The 21,861-nt window shown below is 40.2% G+C and overlaps 1 protein-coding gene across 3 annotated transcripts in view; it reads right to left on the reverse strand.

Moving 5' to 3' along the window:
* The window catches only part of MPPE1 (metallophosphoesterase 1), a 46,601-nt gene that overhangs the window by 11,534 nt on the left and 13,206 nt on the right, over positions 1–21,861 (reverse strand). The window contains exons 3-7 of one of the 3 annotated variants that reach the window (XM_033934100.1): positions 20,522–20,625; positions 13,992–14,072; positions 9,551–9,659; positions 2,877–2,951; positions 2,658–2,780 (exon numbers count right to left, since the gene is read on the reverse strand). In XM_033934100.1, coding sequence (XP_033789991.1) covers positions 2,658–2,780; positions 2,877–2,951; positions 9,551–9,659; positions 13,992–14,072; positions 20,522–20,625 — 492 coding nt within the window. Of the gene's footprint in view, positions 1–2,657; positions 2,781–2,876; positions 2,952–9,550; positions 9,675–13,991; positions 14,073–20,521; positions 20,626–21,861 lie in introns of all 3 variants that reach the window. The other 2 variants (XM_033934099.1, XM_033934101.1) reach the window with 2 other exon arrangements.

Raw genomic sequence — 21,861 nt, forward strand, 5'->3', positions numbered from 1 at the left:
CTTATTCATGAGGATCAGGTTGGCATTGTTCGGGGCCGTCAATCTGTTCACAATGTCCGCAAAGTACTTCTTGCTCTTGCTCAGTGTCAATCCCGCCACATTCCAACTTTATTTGTTAGTCTTGATGCTTCTAAGACGTTTGATAGCATTCACTGGTCCTTTTTATTTCGCACCTTGGAGTATGTGGGGCTCGGTGGGTTCTTTCTGGATGCTGTACGTACACTCTACTCCAATCCTCTGGCTTCTCTGCTTGTTAATGGGACTCGCTCAGACTCTTTTCCTATTCTTCGTGGTACCCGGCAGGGTTGCCTTCTTTCCCCTCTTTTGTTTCTTGTTTCTTTGGAACCCTTGTTATGCACTCTTCGGGGGTTTGCGGAGGTCCAGGGTCTTTCGGTTGGCGACTGCGAACTTAAGACTCTGGCGTACGCGGATGACATGTTCTTAATTCTTACCCGGCCCGAGGACTCTCTTCCGGCAGCTCTGGATCTTATTTCTGAATTTGGTTTTCACTCAGGGCTGTCTCTCAATTTAGATAAATCCTTGGCCTTACCCTTTCCACCGGATTTACGAACTTCGTGGAGGGGTGTTTTTCCTCTTCGCTGGGCTGATTCCGCTTTGCGCTATCTGGGGGTTACCATTCCGCTGGATTTATCTAGTCTGTACCGGTTAAATGTGACGCCATTGTTTCAGGCTTTACAAAATAAATTACACCTTTGGGAAACTCTTCCTTTCTCGCTTCTGGGTCGAGTACATTTATATAACATGCTGTTGGCTTTATGTTTTTCAGGTTCTTCCCCTTTATTTGACTTTTCGGGACGAGCACAGACTGGAGCGCCTGGTCCAGAGATTTCTTTGGGCTGGAAGGAGACCTCGTTTGTCCTATAAGCGGGCGGCGACTCCCTGGTACAGAGGTGGTTTGGGTTTATTGAATCTTAGATACTTGACAGTTGGTTGTGGCATGAGGCATATTAATGACCTCTTTAGGGGTACTTCAGCGTTCACTAACACTTCTCTGGAACTTTCTTGTTTTTGTTCTGCTCACTTTAGTGCCTATCTGCATTCTATCCCTTCTCTTGAACCTGAGTCTCTTTCTGTGAAAATATTGCACAGACCCTTGCGGAAAGTTTGGCGCTGGGTTTGTAAATTTCACGCTCTTTCTCCTTCTGTCTCTCCCTTTCTGCCTCTTCGCTTTAATGGTTCTTTCCTGCCTGGGATTGATGGGCCAAGTTTTGCTCGGTGGGAAACGAAGGGCATTCATTATCTATTTCACTTGGTTAATGATGATGGTACCCCTAAATCTTTTGTTCACTTGCAAACAGAATTTGATCTTCCCCCTACTGACTCTTTTGCTTATATGCAAATCCACCATTACATCTCTTCCTTACCTCCTAGTTCATTGCAGGCCTCCTGCCAGGAGTCGTTGTCCACGGCCTTTACCATTGGTTCACAGGAACCGGTCCCCCTCAAGTTCCATCATCGCCACTTGAAAGATGAATGCCCTTTGTTTGACCATTCCCGACTACGGGATGCTTGGTCTGGTGATCTTGCTGTTGATTTACCTTCTGATATACTCCTTCAGGCGGTTCGCCGTCTGTCTACTTTTCGTAAATATACCACATTTTGGGAACAACATTTTAAATTGATTTTTTGTTTATATATCTCCCCTAGAAGGGCTTACTTATCCCACTTCCGCCCTGATGCAACCTGCCTTCGTTGTCAGGAGCCGTAAGCAAACCTGGGACACATGTTCTGGACTTGCCCCAAAGTACAACTATTTTGGACAGCTATCTTTGCCTTTGTGGAGAATCTTTGGCATGTCCGCATTCGCAGCTCCCCTTTGCTTTTGTTTGGGACTGTTCCTCATTATTTCCCACGTTCTAAAGGACTTGCAGCCTTCCTTAAGTGGTCTATATTGATTGCACTGAAATGTATCTTGCTGAAATGGCTTGAAGCCGACGCTCCGGACTATTCCCTTTGGAGATGCCGCATGATTTCCCTTCTGATGTGGGAGCGGAAGGATGTGAAAATGTGGAATGTGGAAATGTGGAATGTGGAAATGTCTTCTCGCCAGGGCCGCCTTTTCCAGACCACTTGGGAGCCTTTTTGGTCTATTTTGACCCCTTTGGCTCGTAGCAGAATCCTCAATTGATGCTTTTGTTTGTATTCACCCTTTTGGTTCGCTTGGTGTTTTCATTTCTTTTCTCATGTTCTTTGCTCCATTGCATTTGAGGGAGGACCCGGGGGTGGGATTGGGGATGGGGGGGGGGGGGTTTTGGTTTTGGGCGGTTCTGGGGGGGGGATGCTTTTGGGGGTTTCTAAATACTCTCTTGAGCTGGATTTGTATTTTGTTCTGTTGCCTGTTACTTTATTGATTGCTCAATAAAAAATATATTTGACCATATTAGAGGTAGGCAAGCACAATCCTAGAGAGTCACAACCTAGTCAGGTTTTCAAGATTTCCACAATGACTAGGCATGAGATCAATCTTATGCCTAGTCATTGTGGAAATCTTGAAAACCCAACTGGGTTATGGCCCTCAAACACCATGGTTGCCCAACCCTGATCTACATGGTCAATAATTTTGATTTTTAGTACACTTTCAATCTTTTTGCCCAGCATCAACATCAGGGTCATTGAACAGTCCAGAATTTCCTAACCTTCTGTGATGCCTCCTGAGACAGAGCATCATATTTCTCCTTGAAGAGTACCACCTTCTCTTCTGGAGTAGCAGAATCCTCTCCAGTACATTCAGAGTCACTCCTTCGATAGAGAGGAAAATGCTGAACAGAATTTAAAAAACATGACAGCATAAATATAAAGCTGTTGCTCTTTGAAAATAGAGAACTCCTAATAAAATTATATTCCCACCCCCTCACCTGTAGGAGAATTGGAGCTGATGCAGAAATCTGTTCAACATTACTACACTCTTTACCAAGATGTTTCTGGTCAATCTACAAAAATCAAGACAAAAAAACTCAGTCCCGTGACAGCGCAGCTTCACCTCCTCCTCAAAATGTTAAGGGTTGTGAGAAAAGAAGTTTACAGTGAACCAGAATGAGCAAAATAGGAGGGGGAGCAAAAGTTTGAGAAAATGTTTCAGAGAAAGAAATGAGAGGTAAAATAACTCAGGAAATTAGTAAGCCATGTGTATTACTTTACAAAACATCTTTCAAAAAACATATTTTACTATTCTACATATATTCAATTACAAACATTTTTAAAATACAAAAATAGATTACCCAAAAACATCTTTCCATTTGTATCAGAACGTTGTTAGTGCTCATGTTCTTAATGAATAAAGATCCTCTTTTTCTTGTGCTATTCCTTTGGTCAAGCAATTCACCACAAAAGAGGTAACAAGTGCATCATTTCAAATGCCCCAATACTGTCTAATATTTAAAAAACAAACAACCCACAACTGTATTGGGGAAACTCCCAAATCAGAGCTTAAAACTGCGCAATACTGCAAAAGGTGATTCATGTCTTCAAAAATCAAACAAACCTGACTAAAATACTTATGTGAAAATTACTTCAAAAAGAGTAAACAACCTTTAAAATGCACAGTTGACAAAACATATATTCATGTTGCTTCAAATATACCAAATTGCAAGATGTCATCCTTTGCAGTTCCATGATGCCAAAAACAAACCAACAACAGAAGGTAGGGGTAGACCTTTAACTTTTCTAACGCATCAAAAAAGGCATTACCAGAGGGCAGAACCCAACATGTAGCACTGCACTAACAGATTTGGCAAGATGTGTGGCCTTGACACTGGTCCATGTTTCAGCAGAACGCCAGCTTCATGGGTCATAACATCTCAAGTGTAACGAAAATAGAAAAAAAACATTAAGAAATACTTGGAGAGCTTAGGGATATTGCCCAGAGACTAGCCCTACCTGCGTATGTTCCGGTTCAGCAGGAACTTGTCTAACTTTGTCTTGAATCCCTGGAGGGTGTTTTCCCCTATGACAGACTCCGGAAGAGCGTTCCAGTTTTCTACCACTCTCTGGTAGATAATAGTCCTTCTAAGGACAGTAATGGAAATCTGTTCCTTGCCATTTTTTTAAATCATTTTAGCTTATTTTACATTATTCTAGACTATTTATATTTTGTTTCCTTTCGTTTTGTTTTGGTCCCTCTCCCCCTCTTTCTCTTTATACAAATTGTATTTCTGCCCTTCTCCATCTTGTATCGGTAAGTTAATGTTTGTCAGTGCGTTTGATTGTTTGTAGCATTGTTTATAATTTGTTTTTAACATACGTTCTTATTATACTTTGTTTTTATATTATGTAAAACCGCTTTGAATTTTAATAAGGCAGTATATCAAATTTTTAAATAAACTTGAAATCTTACGTTCATACGGAATCTATCCCCTTTCCATTTTAGAGAGTACCTTCTCATTCGTCCTACCTTGGAGAAAGTGAGCAACCTGTCCTTTATCTACTAAGTCTATTCCCTTCAGTACCTTGAATATTTTGATCGTGTCCCCTCTCAGTCTCTAAAACTGGAGCCAGTGCTACAAATTACTATCTGAATCCTATCTCATTTAACATAAGCTTTTCAAAAGTTTTTCAGACAAATACCAGTTAAGTATTTTCTCCCTTATATTATCATTAGATGTATCTTAAATTCAACTCTAGGTATCTCTGAGAAACTAAGACCGGCTTTTTTTTCAAGCTGAGCTAGAGGTTTTTAGTGTAGGCCAGTACGGAAATGATTCACTCATAAAATTCCTATGAACATTGGCGCACTTACCTTGCCAGCACTAAAAACCTCTAGCGCAGTTTGATAAAAGAGGAGGTAATTTTCTCCTCTTTTTATTTCCCTTTTTGTTGTCTCAATGACCAGAGGTTTCAACCCCTTTCAGGTAAGTATTTGTACTGTGTGGATGCAAGTGTCTCAGTCTCTTATTGAGGATGTCCTTTTCTTTTTTCTTCACTCTCTCTTGTTTCAGTGATCGAGGTTTGTGTAGTTAAGGTACAGTTTGCAGGAATGGCATAGGGACCCAACTTGCAGTGCTGGACGCAGTACTCCAGGTGAGAGTGCACCATGGCCCGGTACAATGGCATGATAACCTTCTCCAATCTGTTCATGATCCCCTTCTTTATCATTCCTAGCATTCTGTTCGCCCTTTTCGCCGTGGCTGCATATTGTGCGGACGGCTTCATCGACTTGTCGATCAGAACTTCCAAGTGGCTGCTGCTGCCAGGAGAGCTTGAAGCCCTCGTAAAAACTATTAATAATAAGGGGTCTCAGGCTGATACAATTCCTCCTTTTATTATTAAAAGATATTTTACAATCTTTGGCCCTTTAATATTAATTTTGATTAAAGAAAGTCTGAAGCAAAGTATCATGCCATCAGATTGGAAAAAAGCCATTATTCGTCCTATTTTTAAAAATCCAAAGACTAGCTCTGAAGAAACATCAAACTATAGGCCCATAGCTAATATTTCTTATTTAGCAAAATTAACAGAAAAGATAGTATATAATCAAATTTCAGAATTTGTAGAAATGACAAATGTCCTTCATCCTAATCAAACAGGCTTCAGACAATATCACTCCACGGAACACTCCTTGATTGGCATGACTTCTTCCATACTATATCATCTTGACCATCATTCATCTGTCCTTCTGATCTCAATCGACCTTTCATCGGCCTTTGATACCATTGATCACGCTCTTTTACTTAATAGACTTCAATCTATTGGTATCTCAGATCAGGTACTTGCTTGGTTTCACTCCTACTTTGACAATCGCTTTTCTACAGTTAACTTTAATAATACCATTTCGGAAAGTTTCTCAGTTCCATATGGAATTCCACAGAGATCTATCCTATCTCCTCTTTTATTCAATATTTTTCTTGCTCCCCTAATGACCCTCTGTCAATCCATTGGTTTTACCGTATTCGCATATGCGGAAGATATACAACTTCTACATTCCCTGGATCCCAACAGTTCTTCTGAAATAGCTAATATTAATTCTAAACTTGAACAGATTCATCATTGGCTTGAAATAAATAGACTTGCTCTAAATATTGATAAAACAAATGTCTTGCTATTCCCTTGGAAGGACACTTTTACTCTCGTTGGTCCAATTACTATTAAAGGCATTTCTTTGAAACTTATTCATAAGATCAGGATTCTCGGAGTTATTTTTGATGAAAAACTAACTTATCATGATCATATTAGTCATGTTGTGAAATCTACTTTCTATAGTCTCCGCCAAATACGTTCAATGAAAAAATTTCTTTGCCCAAAATCCTTGAATATATTGATACACTCCTTAGTTATTTCAAAGATTGATTACTGTAATGCCTTATTTAAAGGAATAGCACAAAAAGAAATTAAACGCTTACAAATTATTCAAAATACCTCGATTAAACTTATTGAATACGCTAAGAAATTCGATCACGTTACGCCTTTGCTTGAGAAAGCACATTGGTTGCCGGTTACATATCGAATAATGTACAAATTAAATTTGCTCACTTTCAAATCAATAATTTTTAAAACTCCGGCTTTTATTTATAAACTTTTAATCCCCTATAATACTTCAAGAGTGTTACGGTCAACTGATCAACATTTATTAGTTGTTCCATCGTTAAAAGTTATTGGTACACGACGTCATTCTATTTTTTCAATTACGGCTCCTCTAGCCTGGAACGCCTTGCCAATTCATTTAAGAGAAGAAAGAATTTTAGACAAATTCAAGAGCAAACTTAAGGGATTTCTTTTTAAAGATGCTTTTAGTGATTAATTGATTTTTTTTCTACATTTTATATTAAATCTTTTCTACATTTTATATTAAATTTCTTCCCCTTTCCCTAATGTTTTTTAACCTTAATTGTTTCTTTTATATTGAATTGTATTTCTTCCCATAACTTTACCTTTTTGTGATCACGTATGTTCATTGTCCTGTTGTACACGTTTAGTCATGTTATGTATTTTTATGCTATTTTAATATGTTTAATATTAAGTTGTTCTAATTATGTATGTTTACCCTAACTTTGTAATTTTAGCTGTACATCACTTAGAACCTGGAATAGGCGATTAATCAAATCTTATAATAAACTTGGAAACTTGGGCTGTATAAAGAGAGGTGTAACCAGTAGAAGAAAGAAGGTGTTGATGGAGTATTGTGCTCAGTTTTGGAAACCGTATCTGGCAAAGGACATAAGACTTGAAGCAGTCCAGAGGAAGGCAACAAAAATGGTAGGAGGTTTGCGCCAAAAGACGTAGGAGGAGAGACTGGAAACCCTAAATATGTATACCCTAGAGAAACAAAGGGACAGGAGAGATATGATTCAGACATTCAAATACTTCAAAAGTATTAACATAGAACATAATCAGAGAAAGGAAAATGGTAAAACCAGAGTAATGTTAGGAAATTCTTCTTTACGGAGAGGGTGGTTAATAAGTGGAATGCACTCCTGAGGGAGGTGGTTGAGAAGAAAACGGTGACACAGAGGATCTCTAATCAAAAAATAATTGAAGGAACTAAGGTCAGTACTGGGCAGGCTTGCATGGCCTGTGTCCCGTATATGGGCATTCAGTTGAGGACGGGCTGGGGAGAGTTTTTGATGGCTGGGATGGTTAAGATGGGCTGGAGTGAGCTTTGATGGAGTCTCCAGTAGATAGAACCTAAGCACACTACTGGGCAGGGCTCTGGGTTCCTGGCCCAGAAATATCGAAGAAAAAGGACCATTTAAACTAAATTAATTTATGGAGCATGTGTATTGTTGGGCAGACTGGATGGATCATTTGGGTCTTCATCTGCTGTCATTTACTATGTTACTACAGAAGCTATGATGTTTGATGCCGGCGTTCTGCTGAAACACGGACCTGTGTCTAGTTCACATGTCTTGCTAAATCTCTTGGTGCAATGCTGCATATTTCTTTTATTCTAACTGCTTAATAAACAATTATGTTCTACCCTCTAGTAGTATTGTTTTGTTGTGTTGGTTTAGTGTGGCATTCGTGTAAGGTTTTTTCTTGGAAAAAAACTAAGTTACATGGAATGCAAAATCAATCAACTTAAACCTTCACCTTCCACGATCACTTAAATGCAAATCATCCAACCATCCAACTTAACTTCAATCATTGAGCTACAAATTTATCATAGTTCAAAAAAAAATTAAGACAGCAGCATACACCTCCAGTTACACATGCTCCATGACCGGACAGTTTAGATCTTTTCACTTATCACAAAACATTTACCAAAATTTGCCCACTCACACAAACTCATTCACGGGTATTTTACATAATCAAGCATATCCTCAAAAATAAAACCCTATTCTATGAGGTCTGTTCAAAAAAATTCCAGGAAGTTCTTTTGAGACATGCTAGGTGGCATTGAATAGCTTGAAACCACACAAGTAACCTCCTTTTTTCCATTTGTTGATATCTGTTTTCATCTATGAGCTACAGCAGTTTTTGCGAGTGAGTTTTCGTGATCGGTTATTTTTCATCATGTGCGACCTCAATGAGCAGCACTACAGCGTGAAGTTCTGTTTTAAATTGGGTAAAACCGCTACAGAAACTTATGAAATATTGAAAGAGGCATATGGGGAACATGTCATGAGTCATGGAAGGTGTTTTGAATGGTATTCATGCTTCAAAAGTGGTTGTGAATCACTGAAAGGCAATTCGCGAACTGGAAGACCATTAACGTCAACTGATGAGGATTCTTGTGCGCACTAATCGGCGATTAACTGTTAGAGGATTGGCAGAGGAATGAGACATCTCCATTGGTTCATGCCACAATATTCTAAAAGAGAAGTTGGGGATGTCTTGCATTGCACCAAAGTTTGTTCCACGGTTGATGACCGACAATCAGAAGAACAATCGCAAATTTTGCACAGTTCTTCCCCAGCCACCTTACTCTCTGACTTGGCCCCTGCTGACTACTTCTCGTTTCCTAAACTTAAATCCATGCTGAAAGAAAAGTGATTCAACACCATTGAAGATATAAATCAAAATTTGATACAGCAACATTTGACGATTCCTGAAGATGCGTTTAAGGATTGTTTCCAGAAGTGGGAAAAGCGTATATGTATGGAAGGGGAGTACTTTGAAGGGGACCCAATAGAATAGGTTGTAAGACTGTTTAATAAATTTTTATAAAATCAATCCTGGAACTTTTTGAACAGACCTTGTAAATTAACATTCAAACTGTCTGGAGTCCAAGTTTAGAATAAATATCAACCATGGTTCATGCCAATTCAGACTCTCAGCCCCCTCCTTTCATAATCCACAACCACAAACTGCAAAATCCTCAATATTGTACTGGCACTGGTATTTGGAGAATACTAGAGTATCTGCATTTTTGACTTTAGACAGTTGTGTATTTGGATATATGTAGTAGAGGAAAATATTATTTTACATGGCATATACATCACTCTTATGCACTATTCAATTTCAGTAGGAAGTATTATGGATATTTTGATGCATACATCTCACACTGCAATTTTCTTCACAGCTTTTAGGGACTGAAGTTGTTAAGGGGATAGAATTAGATTTTGTGCAAAGTACATTGAATAATATAGACTTCTACCTTTCTGGAGCAATTCAGTGTGTGAGACAGGTGGATTAGCGTCTCCTCAGTTGTTTTACACATAAGACATCCATCCCCCTCCAGGGCAACACTGTTCACCAGCACAAAACTGAAAAGCAAAAGTCTTCAGGGTATTTCAGTGAATCTGTAGACTAGATTCCTCTCTTAGGATCAGATAAATACAACAATAACCAGCATTCAGACAGGGACTTTCTTGCATCTAAAGAGCCTCCCCTATCTTTACTTCTGTCCTTTTCCTGGGCTGAGCCCCTGTCAACACTCAAAAGCTAAAAAAATACCCTAGACTAGAGCTATAGCTATGTCTCCGACATCACTTCCTGTCTGGTCCCGCGTTAACACTAACAGAAAGATTAGTTAGGAGTGTGACTCCACTGAGAACAGGATGTTGAGCCTACTGCAGATGAATAAAGTATGTAATGACTTTAATTATAGTTGATTATGAAATTTTTATGTTATGTACTCTTAGGAATATGAAGAAATATGAGGTGGTACTGAAATGTTCTCAGTCCATCCAACAAAGTTGGGGCAGTCTCCATCGAGGACTATACACTTAGTCCATCAAGTTTCCACTTTTTTCATTCAACACTTTTCTGATGGAACAAAAAATGTGGAAACTTGCTGGACTAAGTATATAGCCCTCGATGGAGACTGTCTCAACTGAAGTTAGTTGGGCTGAGAACTTTTCAGCACCTTCTTGTACACTGGGCTGTTTTTCGGCTGCTTTTTCAAAGTAATTGTGTGAAATTATAAAAAAGTATCTGGCAACACTGATTCTGATAACATATTTGGCAGTGGTAAAGAAGCTTGTATACCTCTGCTGCATGCAGAAATGGCAGGGGGCCTTGCTGTGGGCACGATGAACAGAAATGTTTATCAGATTGCCCACTTTCACCTTTAAGTACTTTTGTCTAGAGACATTATTGAGACATTTCCTTATGCTATTGAAGTTTAAATTGTAAGAAGTGGAACCTAGCAGGATGAGCTTTCTGCCAGCTAGGAGAACTTTTGGTTAGAGCAGCGGGCAAAGAAACTGAGACATCTGGTTCAAATCTCACTTCTGCTCCTTAGGATCTTAGGCAAGTCACTTAGGGGAAGATTCTCAAATCCCACCATGCTTTTAACGATGGTCACTAAACCGGTTCCAGTTGGTTTAGTATGGAAGTATTCTACCGGCCAATTCTCAAAAGGGTTCACTGTGATTTTTTTCCGAACTTCCTGGCAGACTCCGAATCTGCCATGCAAATATATTACAACAAGGTAATTCATATTTAAACGAGCACTCTGGGCGATTCTCTATTATTACTGGGCGATTCCCTAACCTTGCTGTCCTAGATTTGCAGGCAAAATTTTCCAGCCATAAAGCACACAAATTAGAGACTCTGTAGCATACCGTAGACCAGGGGTAGGCAGCCATGCTCCGAGGGTCACAAGCCAGTTGGGTTTTCAAGATTTCTACAATCAATATGCATGAGATTGAGTTGCATGCATTGCTTCTATTGTATGCAAATAAATCTTGTGCATATTCATTGGGAAAATCTTGAGAGCCACAATTCAGTCAGAATTTCAAGGACTATGGCTGCCAACCCTTGCTATAAACAAACCTGGCACTGTGCTAAGTGGCTACAATTTTTACCAAAAGAATGGAGCTGGAGTACACTGCCATGAGCACTCTCTTTCCGTCATTTTAATAAAACAAGATTTTAAATCCAACTGTCAGTATACAGAAATAAAACTCAGGAAGGAACACAAAGAAAAAATACAAAAGACTCCAAGCCCCAGAAAAACTACACTTATCTCTAGCTTCCTCCTGTACCCAGAACAAATCAATATTTCACTGTTAATGAATGCTGAGGAAAGAAATACCAGCATTAAAAAAATTCTAAGCAGAGTGAAGTAATATACTAAACCCAAAATGGCTGTGTATTATATTTAAAAATACTTAACGCTATCACTAAACCTTAGCTGCTTGTTATCTACTATAATAAAACGCTAAGCATACATGCGCACTCTTACCCCGTGTTCCCCGATCCCTGATCTGTAGATCCCTGGCCAGCAGGAGTGCGCATGCACGCCAGACAAATTGGAAAAGCTTTGGCCTCTCTGCTCTCCACCTCGCGCAGTCCTCCATCCAGCAATAACGGCACTACCGGCCAGTTTGCTTTTAAGTTAAAAGCCGCTGCAGCGGGGCCTCTCACGAGCCGCACCTGCGTCGGATAAGGATTTCGCGAGGGCGGCGATCACGAGAGGAGCCGCCGTGGCACCTTTAAACTTAAAAATAAACTTCGGCCAGAAACAGCCCATACTCGCAGCTCGGCACCCTACACCAGCCGTGCTGTCATCCTCGGCATGACCCCATAGAGTGAGCCAGCCCCTTGCACCTGCAGCTCAGGCACCACAGAAGCCGCGGCGGGGGAGACGTAATCCTTCTACTGAGCATGAAAGCACGCAACCCGGTCCCCGCGCCTGCCTACCCCCCCAACACAGTGCTCGAGCCGGTCCCCTGCTCTCGTCAACTCGCCAGATTTGCGGACACCACAGCAACAGCGCAGTGAGGAGAGATGAGACTGAGCCATGATAACAATAGATATGGCCTCGCTCATTGGGCCTTCTGCCTCCGCAGCTCCAATTAATTAAAAAAAAAAAAAAAAGTTTCAGAAGGTGCAGTGCTAGAGAGAGATGACAACCCAAATTAAAGGTGAGTGCTTTTTACATCTCTTGAACGGGCCGAGGTATTTTTACCTGTCGCAGGATTCACCATGTGTAAAAAAAAGAACACCCCCAAAAAAACAAAACCTAAGCAAGAACACTTGGACAAGAGGGAGGAATACAAGACCTAGGATCCCCAGATTCTAAAACCCAACCACCAATTTGCTCTAGGGGGGGGAGACAGAAGGGAGCCACGGAGAGACAGTCAGGCATGGCACAATAGAAAAATACAGGCAGCCAGGGAGAAAGACAGAGAGACATACAGACAGAGAGAAAGGGGGCCAGGGAGAGAGACAGACAGAAAGAAAGACAAACAGACGGGGCCAGAGAGACAGACAGAAAAAAGACAGACAGCCAGCAGCCAAGGAGAGAGAGGCAAAGAAAGAATGACAGACAGACATGGGGGACATGGGGCCAAGGAGACAGACAGAAAGAAAGACAGACAGCATCCAAGGAGAGAGAGAGAGAGAAAAAAAATAAAAACCCAGACAGAAAGACAGCGTCCAAGGAGAGAGAGAAATTTTTTTTTAAAAAGCAGACAGATAGCGGCCAAGGAGAGAGAGAGAAAGAAAGAATGACAGACAGACATCTATTCTAGCACCCGTTAATGTAACGGGTTTAAAGACTAGTTCAATATAAGGAAGTAAGAACTCAGTTAAAATGAACAGTCTATAAGCATGCTAAGGTGCCAAACAACTGTTTCATCATAAAGCCTTTAGGGCAGGAAGCACAAAAGTCCAGCAACCCGGTAAAAAATGCCAGGTTGGGGGAAATTTTGCTTTGCTGTGCTATGCTCAGAACAAACAGCATGCAAATTAAATACATACTATCTGAGATGAGCTGAATGGTAAAAGAGGAGGACCTGTACCAGGCACCTGCGCAGAAGAGCTAAGCGGTAGGCACAGCTCTTCTGCGCAGACCCAGTATAGCTCCCAATCACCAGAGCTCACGAGCAGTTTATTAATGTGTTTTGGGGATTTTTGTAACACCCGATATGGATGCAGCTGTTGTATGTCTCCTATGTGTGTTTCCTGCACCTAACAGCTTCGTTCTGACTATAACGCGGGGCATACAATCACACAACAGATGCACAAACAGCTACCAGCAGCTCCAAAACTGCCAGAAAATTTGACTTGGTAAGATGTAGGCATTTCCTTCTGTGCATTACAAGGAATGATTGTTTTAATACTAATGAGCTCCTTGTAATGCATAGTGTTCACCATGATTGGTAAAAGCCCCCCCAAAACTGTTTTGAGCATCAGAGGTTGAGCTGCCTTGCAAGTAAGACTGGCAACAACCAGTCTTACTTGCAAGGCAAGCTTTTGAGCATCGGGGCCTAACTCTTTTAAGGTTTTCTGCTTCATTTGTAAAAAGACAAAGTACACATCATTAAGTTCGTCTTAACTTTCTTCTAATAACTACTGTATTAGTGATATGTGTCTATAACTTTGTGAAAATGCCCAGCCAAAAAGCTTCTCAAATATAATTTATTTAATGCACTGAAACACGATGCAATAAATTTATCTCAATTTAATCAGCAGGCTGTCCAGACACAGTCCAATGAAGTACCCCATTTCAAATATTTTTTAGGGGCCTTCTCTTCAAGTTTACAACGTGTACCACATTATGAATTGACTTTCAGCAGGGCTTAAATTTTTAAAACAGAAAAGTAAACAATCCTATATTACAGAAGCTTCAAGCTCATTCTACTCACTTTATTCCTTTTCTGGATATTATCTTTGCAGAGCTGAAGTTAAAAACCTTTTCAAATCGACGTAACTTGTAAAGATTTGTTCTGTTGGAAAAGAAAACAAATACAGATGTGTTGCTCAGGTGTATGGACAATGCAAAAACCCAAAAAGGGGAGTACTACAAATTAGCAAAAACAATAAGTCTCTCCTGACCTGGGTCAGGGGAGACTTGTTGTTTTTGCTCAGGTGTAAGGAACATCCCCTTCTCTCGTATGAGGAAAGACTAAAATGGTTAGGGCTCTTCAGCTTGGAAAAGAGACAGCTGAGGGGAGATATGATTGAAGTCTACAAAATCCTGAGTGGAGTAGAACGGGTACAAGTGGATCGATTTTTCACTCCGGCAAAAATTACAAAGATTAGGGGATCCTCAATGAAGTTACATGGAAATACTTTTAAAACCAATTGGAGGAAATTTTTTTTTAATCAAGAGAATAGTTAAGCTCTGGAATGCGTTGCCAGAGTATGTGGTAAGAGCGGATAGCGAAGCTGGTTTTTAAGAAAGGTTTGGACAAGTTCCTGGAGGTAAAGTCTATAGGCTGTTATTGAGAAAGACACGGGGGAAGTCACTGCTTGCCCTGGATCGGTAGCATGGCATATTGCTACTCTTTGAGTTTTGGCAAGGTACTAGTGATCTGGATTGGCTACCGTGAGAACAGCTACTAGGCTTGATGGACCATTGGTCTGACCTAGTAAGGCTATTCTTATGTTCTTATGAGGCAAGGCTGAGTAGAGACAGCGAACTACAACACAGTATGTAGGCTGGTAGCTGGAGAGTTCATAATGTAAAGAGGATATACTATAATTATATGAAATACTTAATATTTAGATTTTATTTTCCAAACTTATCACACTGCTTTTGATTTCAAAGTCAATACAAGAATCAGAGTTTAAGTTAATTTTAATAAAACAGTAAATGGGCACCAGTTAAAGAATCGGGGGGGGGGGGGGTTAGACGTCTGTCCATTAGGTCAGACGCAATTCTGTTTAGGGCGCCAGTACACGATTCTCAACTGCTTCTTAGGTGGCCACCGAGACCGGCCTCCTATGCAGAATCAGCCCCTAAATGTTTAGAAATGATCTTGTAAACCGCTTAGATTTTAACTTTTGTTTTATATTTACAGTAAATTAAATAAATTGAACTTGAACTTGGACTATTCTCATTCTCATAGGTCCTCTAAAATTTCTTTTGATTGTGACACGATGAGTTTCCACTAAAATTTATGTTGAAGATCAAACATTTTGGACTTTTTTACATAGGATGCGAATCCCAAACAGATCTGTGCAGTTTTACAAGCCAGAATGGTTTACATGTTATGTAATTATCTAAGCATCTGATTTTTAAATTATGAATTTCAAATTCTAAATTCTACTAAGGAAACAAGAGGTTTACTTACTATTTCGCACACTGATTCTGAATTAGTCTTATTATTGTACTTGAGGTTCACAAATATTTCAGCTCATTTTTTTTGCAGGAAGTATAGAAGGCAGTGGCACATTCATTTCTTCAATCCTGCAGGATAAATGTGTTGTTTTCAGATGGCAGCAAATGCCCCAGGTAGTTTTACTTCATAGCACTTTGGCAGCAGAACCTGGAAGCTTGCCCCCTAAAGGCAGCTCACACCTTTCTCCAGTGAATCTGCAGTTGTTGGGGTGGGGATTGTCTAACAAGATTTGTGCTGTGGTGAGGCAACAGAAACAGATTATTTCAGCTCAGTAGTGGTGAAGTGTCTCCCTCACTCTGATCCAGCCACACCACACATTTCCATTGTTCCTGATGCCATCATTTTTACATCTATCAAAAATAGTTAGGAGGTTTAAAAATATACAAAAATTCTCCACCTACCCCCGTAGAGTACAAACCATCAAAGAGAACAGGGTAGTGTCAAACAGGGCACTATGGCCACCCTGATTCTGATGCAAAATACAAGTCACAATATTCTTCTTTTACAAAAATATCTTAAGAAAAAATTTTTTTCTTTTATAAATCTACCCAAAAACCCAAACAACAAAAAAACCTTTGACAATTTACTGTGCAATGAAGATAAGAGAGAGAAACATCAGAAATTCAATCGGAAAGGGATCACGGGACCTCTTATAACAGCTATTTCAGTACCCACTTCAACGATCCAAATCTTTTTAATCATTTGTTTCTCTCCCCACCCTCCCTAATCTTCCAAATTTTTATAAGAACAATTTTTTAAATTCTCATCCCAGCAGCAAAACCACAATAAACTTCAAAATCAGCGATTAATTCTTTCAACGTGTGAAGCTTTACTTAACTGTCCATTAGGTGGTTTTCCTGCTGGGATGAGCATTTAAAATTCATTGTTCTTATAAAAATTTGGAAGATTAGGCAGGGTGGGGAGAGAAACAAATGATTAAAAAGATTTGGATCGTTGAAGTGGGTACTGAAATAGCTATGTTATAAGAGGTCCCGTGATCCCTTTCCGACTGAATTTCTGATGTTTCTCTCTCTTATCTTCATTGCACAGTAAATTGTCAAAGGTTTTTTTGTTTGTTGGGTTTTTGGGTTGATTTATAAAATTTTGAAAAGTTTTTTCTTAAGATGTTTTTGTAAAAGAAGAATATTGTGACGTGTATTTTGCATCAGAATCAGAGTGGCCATAGTGACCCATTTGAAGAAATACAGTGTTTGATACTACCCTGTTTTCTTTGATCATTTTTATGTCTGCCATCCTGTAACAATTCCACTGTGGCATTATTACATATATGCTAGCCTCAGCTAAAGACAGAGAGGAAATGGGAGATAGGGCTTGTATTTGCATGGACCATCAGAAAGGGGAGGGGAGGCTATATGCAGTCATGTATTGAGTTAAAAATGCCCAGATATTTTATTGTGCTGATTTTTTAGGCACTGTATATAGAATTTACCCCTAAATGATAGAGAATAGGTAACCAACATTCTACTATTAAAAGAGGAACAACACTGTCATATTTTTAATTCCATGGATTAATTCAACTGTAGAATTCTGAAAGGGTTGAAGCCTCCTAATTGGACACTGTAATACTCCATGGAGTATGGAATTACAGTAATCTAACCAGGATATTACTACTGAGTGAATTAGTAAGTGAAGACAATTGATGTCAAAGAATGAACAAGCAATTTGGATTCAATCTAATGTAAAAAAATGATTTCTTCACCAAGAAAAAAATATAATCTGTGATGGTAAGACAATTATCTATAATAATGCCAAGAAATTTAAATGCCAAACGTTGTTGTAAGACATGGTAGTCAGTATGCCTGTCCAAGAAAAGAGCAGAGCAACAGTCTTGGAAGGATTTAGCTCAAGTTCATTATTGGTAAATCATTCAGCTGTGACAACCTGAAGCACGCTGTTCATGCAAGGAAGCCCTAAAATGTCGCAAAGTTTAAACAGTTCTGAATGAGTCAAATTCCTCAAGTGCAAGTTAACAGATTGATCAACAGCTACAGGAAACATTTAGAAGAATTTATTGCTGCTCAAGAATGTGCCACCATTTATTAAAATGAAAAGTGAAAAATATTTATCTGCACAAGGATACTGTTAAAACTTTTGTATTTATTTATACCCCACCTTTCCCAAGGCGGGTCACAATAGAGTAATACACAAACAGTCACATACAGTGCAACAAATAAAACATAATAGTGATAACGTAAAGCCTCATAAAATTACAAAGAGGCTACCATCGCCTCACATCAAAAAACTATAAATCAAGTTCCATATTTCATCTTACAGAAGAGATGTTTCTTCAACATTTTCTTTAAACTACTCAAACTTGTTTGCTGTCGTAAATATCCTGGAGGTTTATTCCACCCTCCACCCACACACAATTTTTTGTTGAATAATCAAAAAAAATACCGTTTTAGTCCAAGTTATTTCTTCAGTAAGGTCCTCTCTTTCTTATGTTGTTTTATATTAGGATCTAATCATGTTCACTAAGGCTCATAAACTCTTTCTCAACATTGCAATAGAATCCAGATTCTGACTAATCCAGGGCAGTACACTTTAGCTTCATTGAGAGGGACACCCTCTCCAGTAAATGGTCACTTCCATGGCTGCTGCAAAGGTATTTACATACTAGGGAAACCTGAAGCTTTTGGTCCTTCCAGTTAACTTTGAGGCTTCTTGACCCACTCCTCAACAATCATGACCACCCCAATACCACCCTTCCCAGAATTATCTGGGTTAAAGGCTATTCAAGAACTTCCCAGCTTTCCTGTTGATAAAGTACCTCTTGTTTCTTAGAATCTGTGTGGTTGTCAGGATCTATTGTTTTGCTTTGATTGCAGTTACTGCCTTAGGAGTTAACAATTCTAGACATTACGAGAAATTATTTCTTTTCCATTAACAGAAATTATTTATTTTCCAAAAACAATGAGAGGATTCAGGGGGTGGCCATGAGTGCTTCTTTGGCCCCATCGGTCGCCATGTTGATCATGGTTATTTTTGAAGAGACCTATATTTATCCATCCGAGTATTTTGAATCCATTATTTTTTTGGAAGAGGTTTCTGGACGATATAATATTAATATGGTCAGGTACAGAAGATAAATGGAATTAATGTTCAGATTCAGGTTACCATTACTTGGGCTAAGGATAAGATAGACTTTTTGAATGTTCATCTGAACCGCTGTGACAATAAATTGTGCTCTAACAGGGGGTGGGCTGGGTGGTCGAGCAGAGGTTCGGGGGGGGGGGGAGTGTTGTCCAGCAGGAGGGATTGGGCATCCCTCGTGCCGGTGATCGCACAGGGGGGCTCGGGGGGGGGGGGGGGTTGGCGGCAGGAGAGATTGGACACCGCTCCTGCCATGATCATTATGGGTGCAGGGGGATGGGTTGCTTGGGCTGCTGAACTCATCGCAGCAGCTGCAATCAGCTCAGTGGCCCAATTCAGAATTTATACCCATTTTGACTTCGTCTAAGTCAAAACGTATAAGTTCTGTCTGGCAACCTGTCAAATTTTGATGATTATGGCTGCCAGATGACTAAGTATAGGTCGACCCACATCCCGCCCACCTCCTGCCCTATCCACTCCTCCAAAAACACCCCTTTTTGCTCTGGGCATACAAAGGCAGTGAAAAAGCCTAAGCTGGTTTTAGATACGTCTAAAACCAGTTTTGATTATCAGTACTTGGACGACCTGTCTTGTTGATCGTCCAAGTACCGACTTAGGCTGGTTTTTGGACTTTTTTTTTATTATTAATATGAGCCCCATAGCATCTGGGTGGGAGGGAGGTGACGTTGATTCCTTGTTGAATTACAAAGAGCAACACTGGATTTTTGAATTAAACTCATTAGAACCTTTGGGCTAAATGCAGAATTAGACCAGATGTCTCTTATGTAATAGTAATGAGTTTAACTGATACGAATAGGCGTAGTGAGGTCACTGATCAGTTTAAGAGCAGTTGGGCGTTTTTAACGTTGAAGCAACATTTTGTGGAGTATGAGCAGAAAAAGAACTATGGTGAAAACCCAATAGGTGCGTTAGTTCAACTGTTTAAGATGTAAGCTTTATAATATAATGCTATTCTAGCACAGTGGTTTATACTTAGATTCTTCTTTTTTTGTTTTTATATAAACCTAGCCCTGACCCAGACAGCAAAACATGTATGTTAGTATTGGGTTTGGCTAAAATACTGATTTGAATAATCTCAAGATAAGTGTATTTTTATTAAACTACAGAAAAAAAAATGAAGTGGAGAGAGATACAAAGGGCTCCTTTTACAAAGCCACGCTAGCGGTTTAACGTGCGTAATAGCGTGCACTAAAAAGCCGGCCACTACCGCCTCTTCTTGAGCAGGCGGTAGTTTTTAGGCCAGCGCGGGGGTTAGCGGGTGATGAAAAGTTGCGCACGTTAATCCCGCTAGCGCAGCTTAATAAAAGGAGCCCAAAATGTTTCAAAGTTTAAATGATGCAGTGCAAATGAAGCCGATGAGGAATCTTGCGGCCAAATGAGTTACATCGGGTGAAACTTTTCCCATTATTAAGCTCGCTTCTGAGGGGCTTCAAAATGCTAGTGATAAAAGCTATGTATAAGTAAACTTATCTTAAGTAAGGCTTGAATTGAAGAAGCTATTATTAAACACTGTTAAAGTAGTGTGACTGGCAGTGAAACTGATTATTTTCACTGCCAGGCAAAAAAATATTTCACCCGTAGCAAAAGGATTTATTAGTTGTATGCAAGCAGCAGGCATGCGATCTACACCGAGCCAGTATTCTGCAAAAGTGCTTCATGCAGAGAGCCCTTTGCAGAATACTAGTTTAGCTTGGATCTTCCTGGGTTCCATTATAGAATTCCCCCCTTATTGTTAAACTCTGTGAGGTTAAGAGTTAGGTGGAAATTACTACATGCCCACCTTGATGTGCTAAGCCGCAGAGACAATTTCTCCAACTCACATAGATGAAACATGACTCTGTACTACACCATAATGTATTGGAGGGAAATTCCTCTAACAGACATTTGTCTTAAATTCAATCCTTTTAAATACTTACTCATAATGAAAGCCAATATCATGATTGCCAACAAGCACCGCTAGCTCAATGTGAGATGGATGCCGAAACATCTTGTGAAACCTCCTAACGTCATCCTCCCATGCCTAGGGAAACAAGTCAAAACACAGTATAGTTGTATTTAACAACTTAGTGGCACATTCTACAATTTATACATTATAAGAACAGGCCCCGTCTCCTATCTCCAAGATGAAGTCCAATGGAGAAGGAGCCTAGTGGTTAGTGCAGTGGGAGCAAGTTCAGTTCCCACATTAAGCCCTTCACTGCCCCAGGTACAAAATAAGTACCTGTATATAATATATAAAACCACAGAAAGGCAGTACAGTATATCAAATCCCATCCCCTTTCCCAATGCCTTTTTGGCTTGGTCAAATGATGGAGAGTAGTTTAGAAAACAAGATGTGAAAGAGAGAAGGGATAGGATAGTACATAAGAACCGCCATCTCCGGATCAGACCTTCGGTCCATCAAGTCCGGCGATCCACACACGCGGAGGCCCAGCTAGGTGTACACCTGGCGTAATTTTAGTCACCCATATCCCTCTATGCCTCTCATAAGAAGATGTGCATCTAGCTTGCTTTTAAATCCTAGAACGGTGGATTCCGCAATAACCTCCTCTGGGAGAGCATTCCAGGTGTCCACCACTCTTCAGTCCATTAATATTAAGGGCTCTAAGGCAGATGTCATTCAGCACAGTTACTTACCGTAACAGATGTTATCCAGGGACAGCAGGCAGATATTCTTGACTGATGGGTGACGGCACCGACGGAGCCCCGGTACGGACAATTTTAGAGTGATTGCACTCTAAGAACTTGGAAAGTTCTGGCATGCCGCACCGCGCACGCGCGAGTGCCTTCCCGCCCGACAGAGGCGCGCGGTCCCCAGTTATGATAAGCCAGCTAAGAAGCCAATCCGGGGAGGTGGGAGGGACGCAAGAATATCTGCTTGCTGTCCCTGGATAACACCTGTTACGGTAAGTAACTGTGCTTTATCCCAGGACAAGCAGGCAGCATATTCTTGACTGATGGGTGACCTCCAAGCTAACAAAAAGAGGGATGGAGGGAAGGTTGGCCATTAGGAAAACAAATTTTGCAAAACAGATTGGCCGAAGTGTCCATCCCGTCTGGAGAATGCATCCAGACAATAATGAGATGTAAAAGTATGAACTGAGGACCAAGTAGCAGCCTTGCAGATTTCCTCAATAGGAGTGGAACGGAGGAAAGCTACAGATGCTGCCATTGCTCGGACTCTATGGGCCGTGACAGAACCTTCCAGTGTCAGTCCGGTCTGAGCATAACAGAATGAAATGCACGCTGCTAGCCA

This window comes from Geotrypetes seraphini, chromosome 2 (genome assembly GCF_902459505.1).
Source record: "Geotrypetes seraphini chromosome 2, aGeoSer1.1, whole genome shotgun sequence".
Classification (NCBI taxonomy): Eukaryota; Metazoa; Chordata; class Amphibia; order Gymnophiona; family Dermophiidae; genus Geotrypetes; species Geotrypetes seraphini.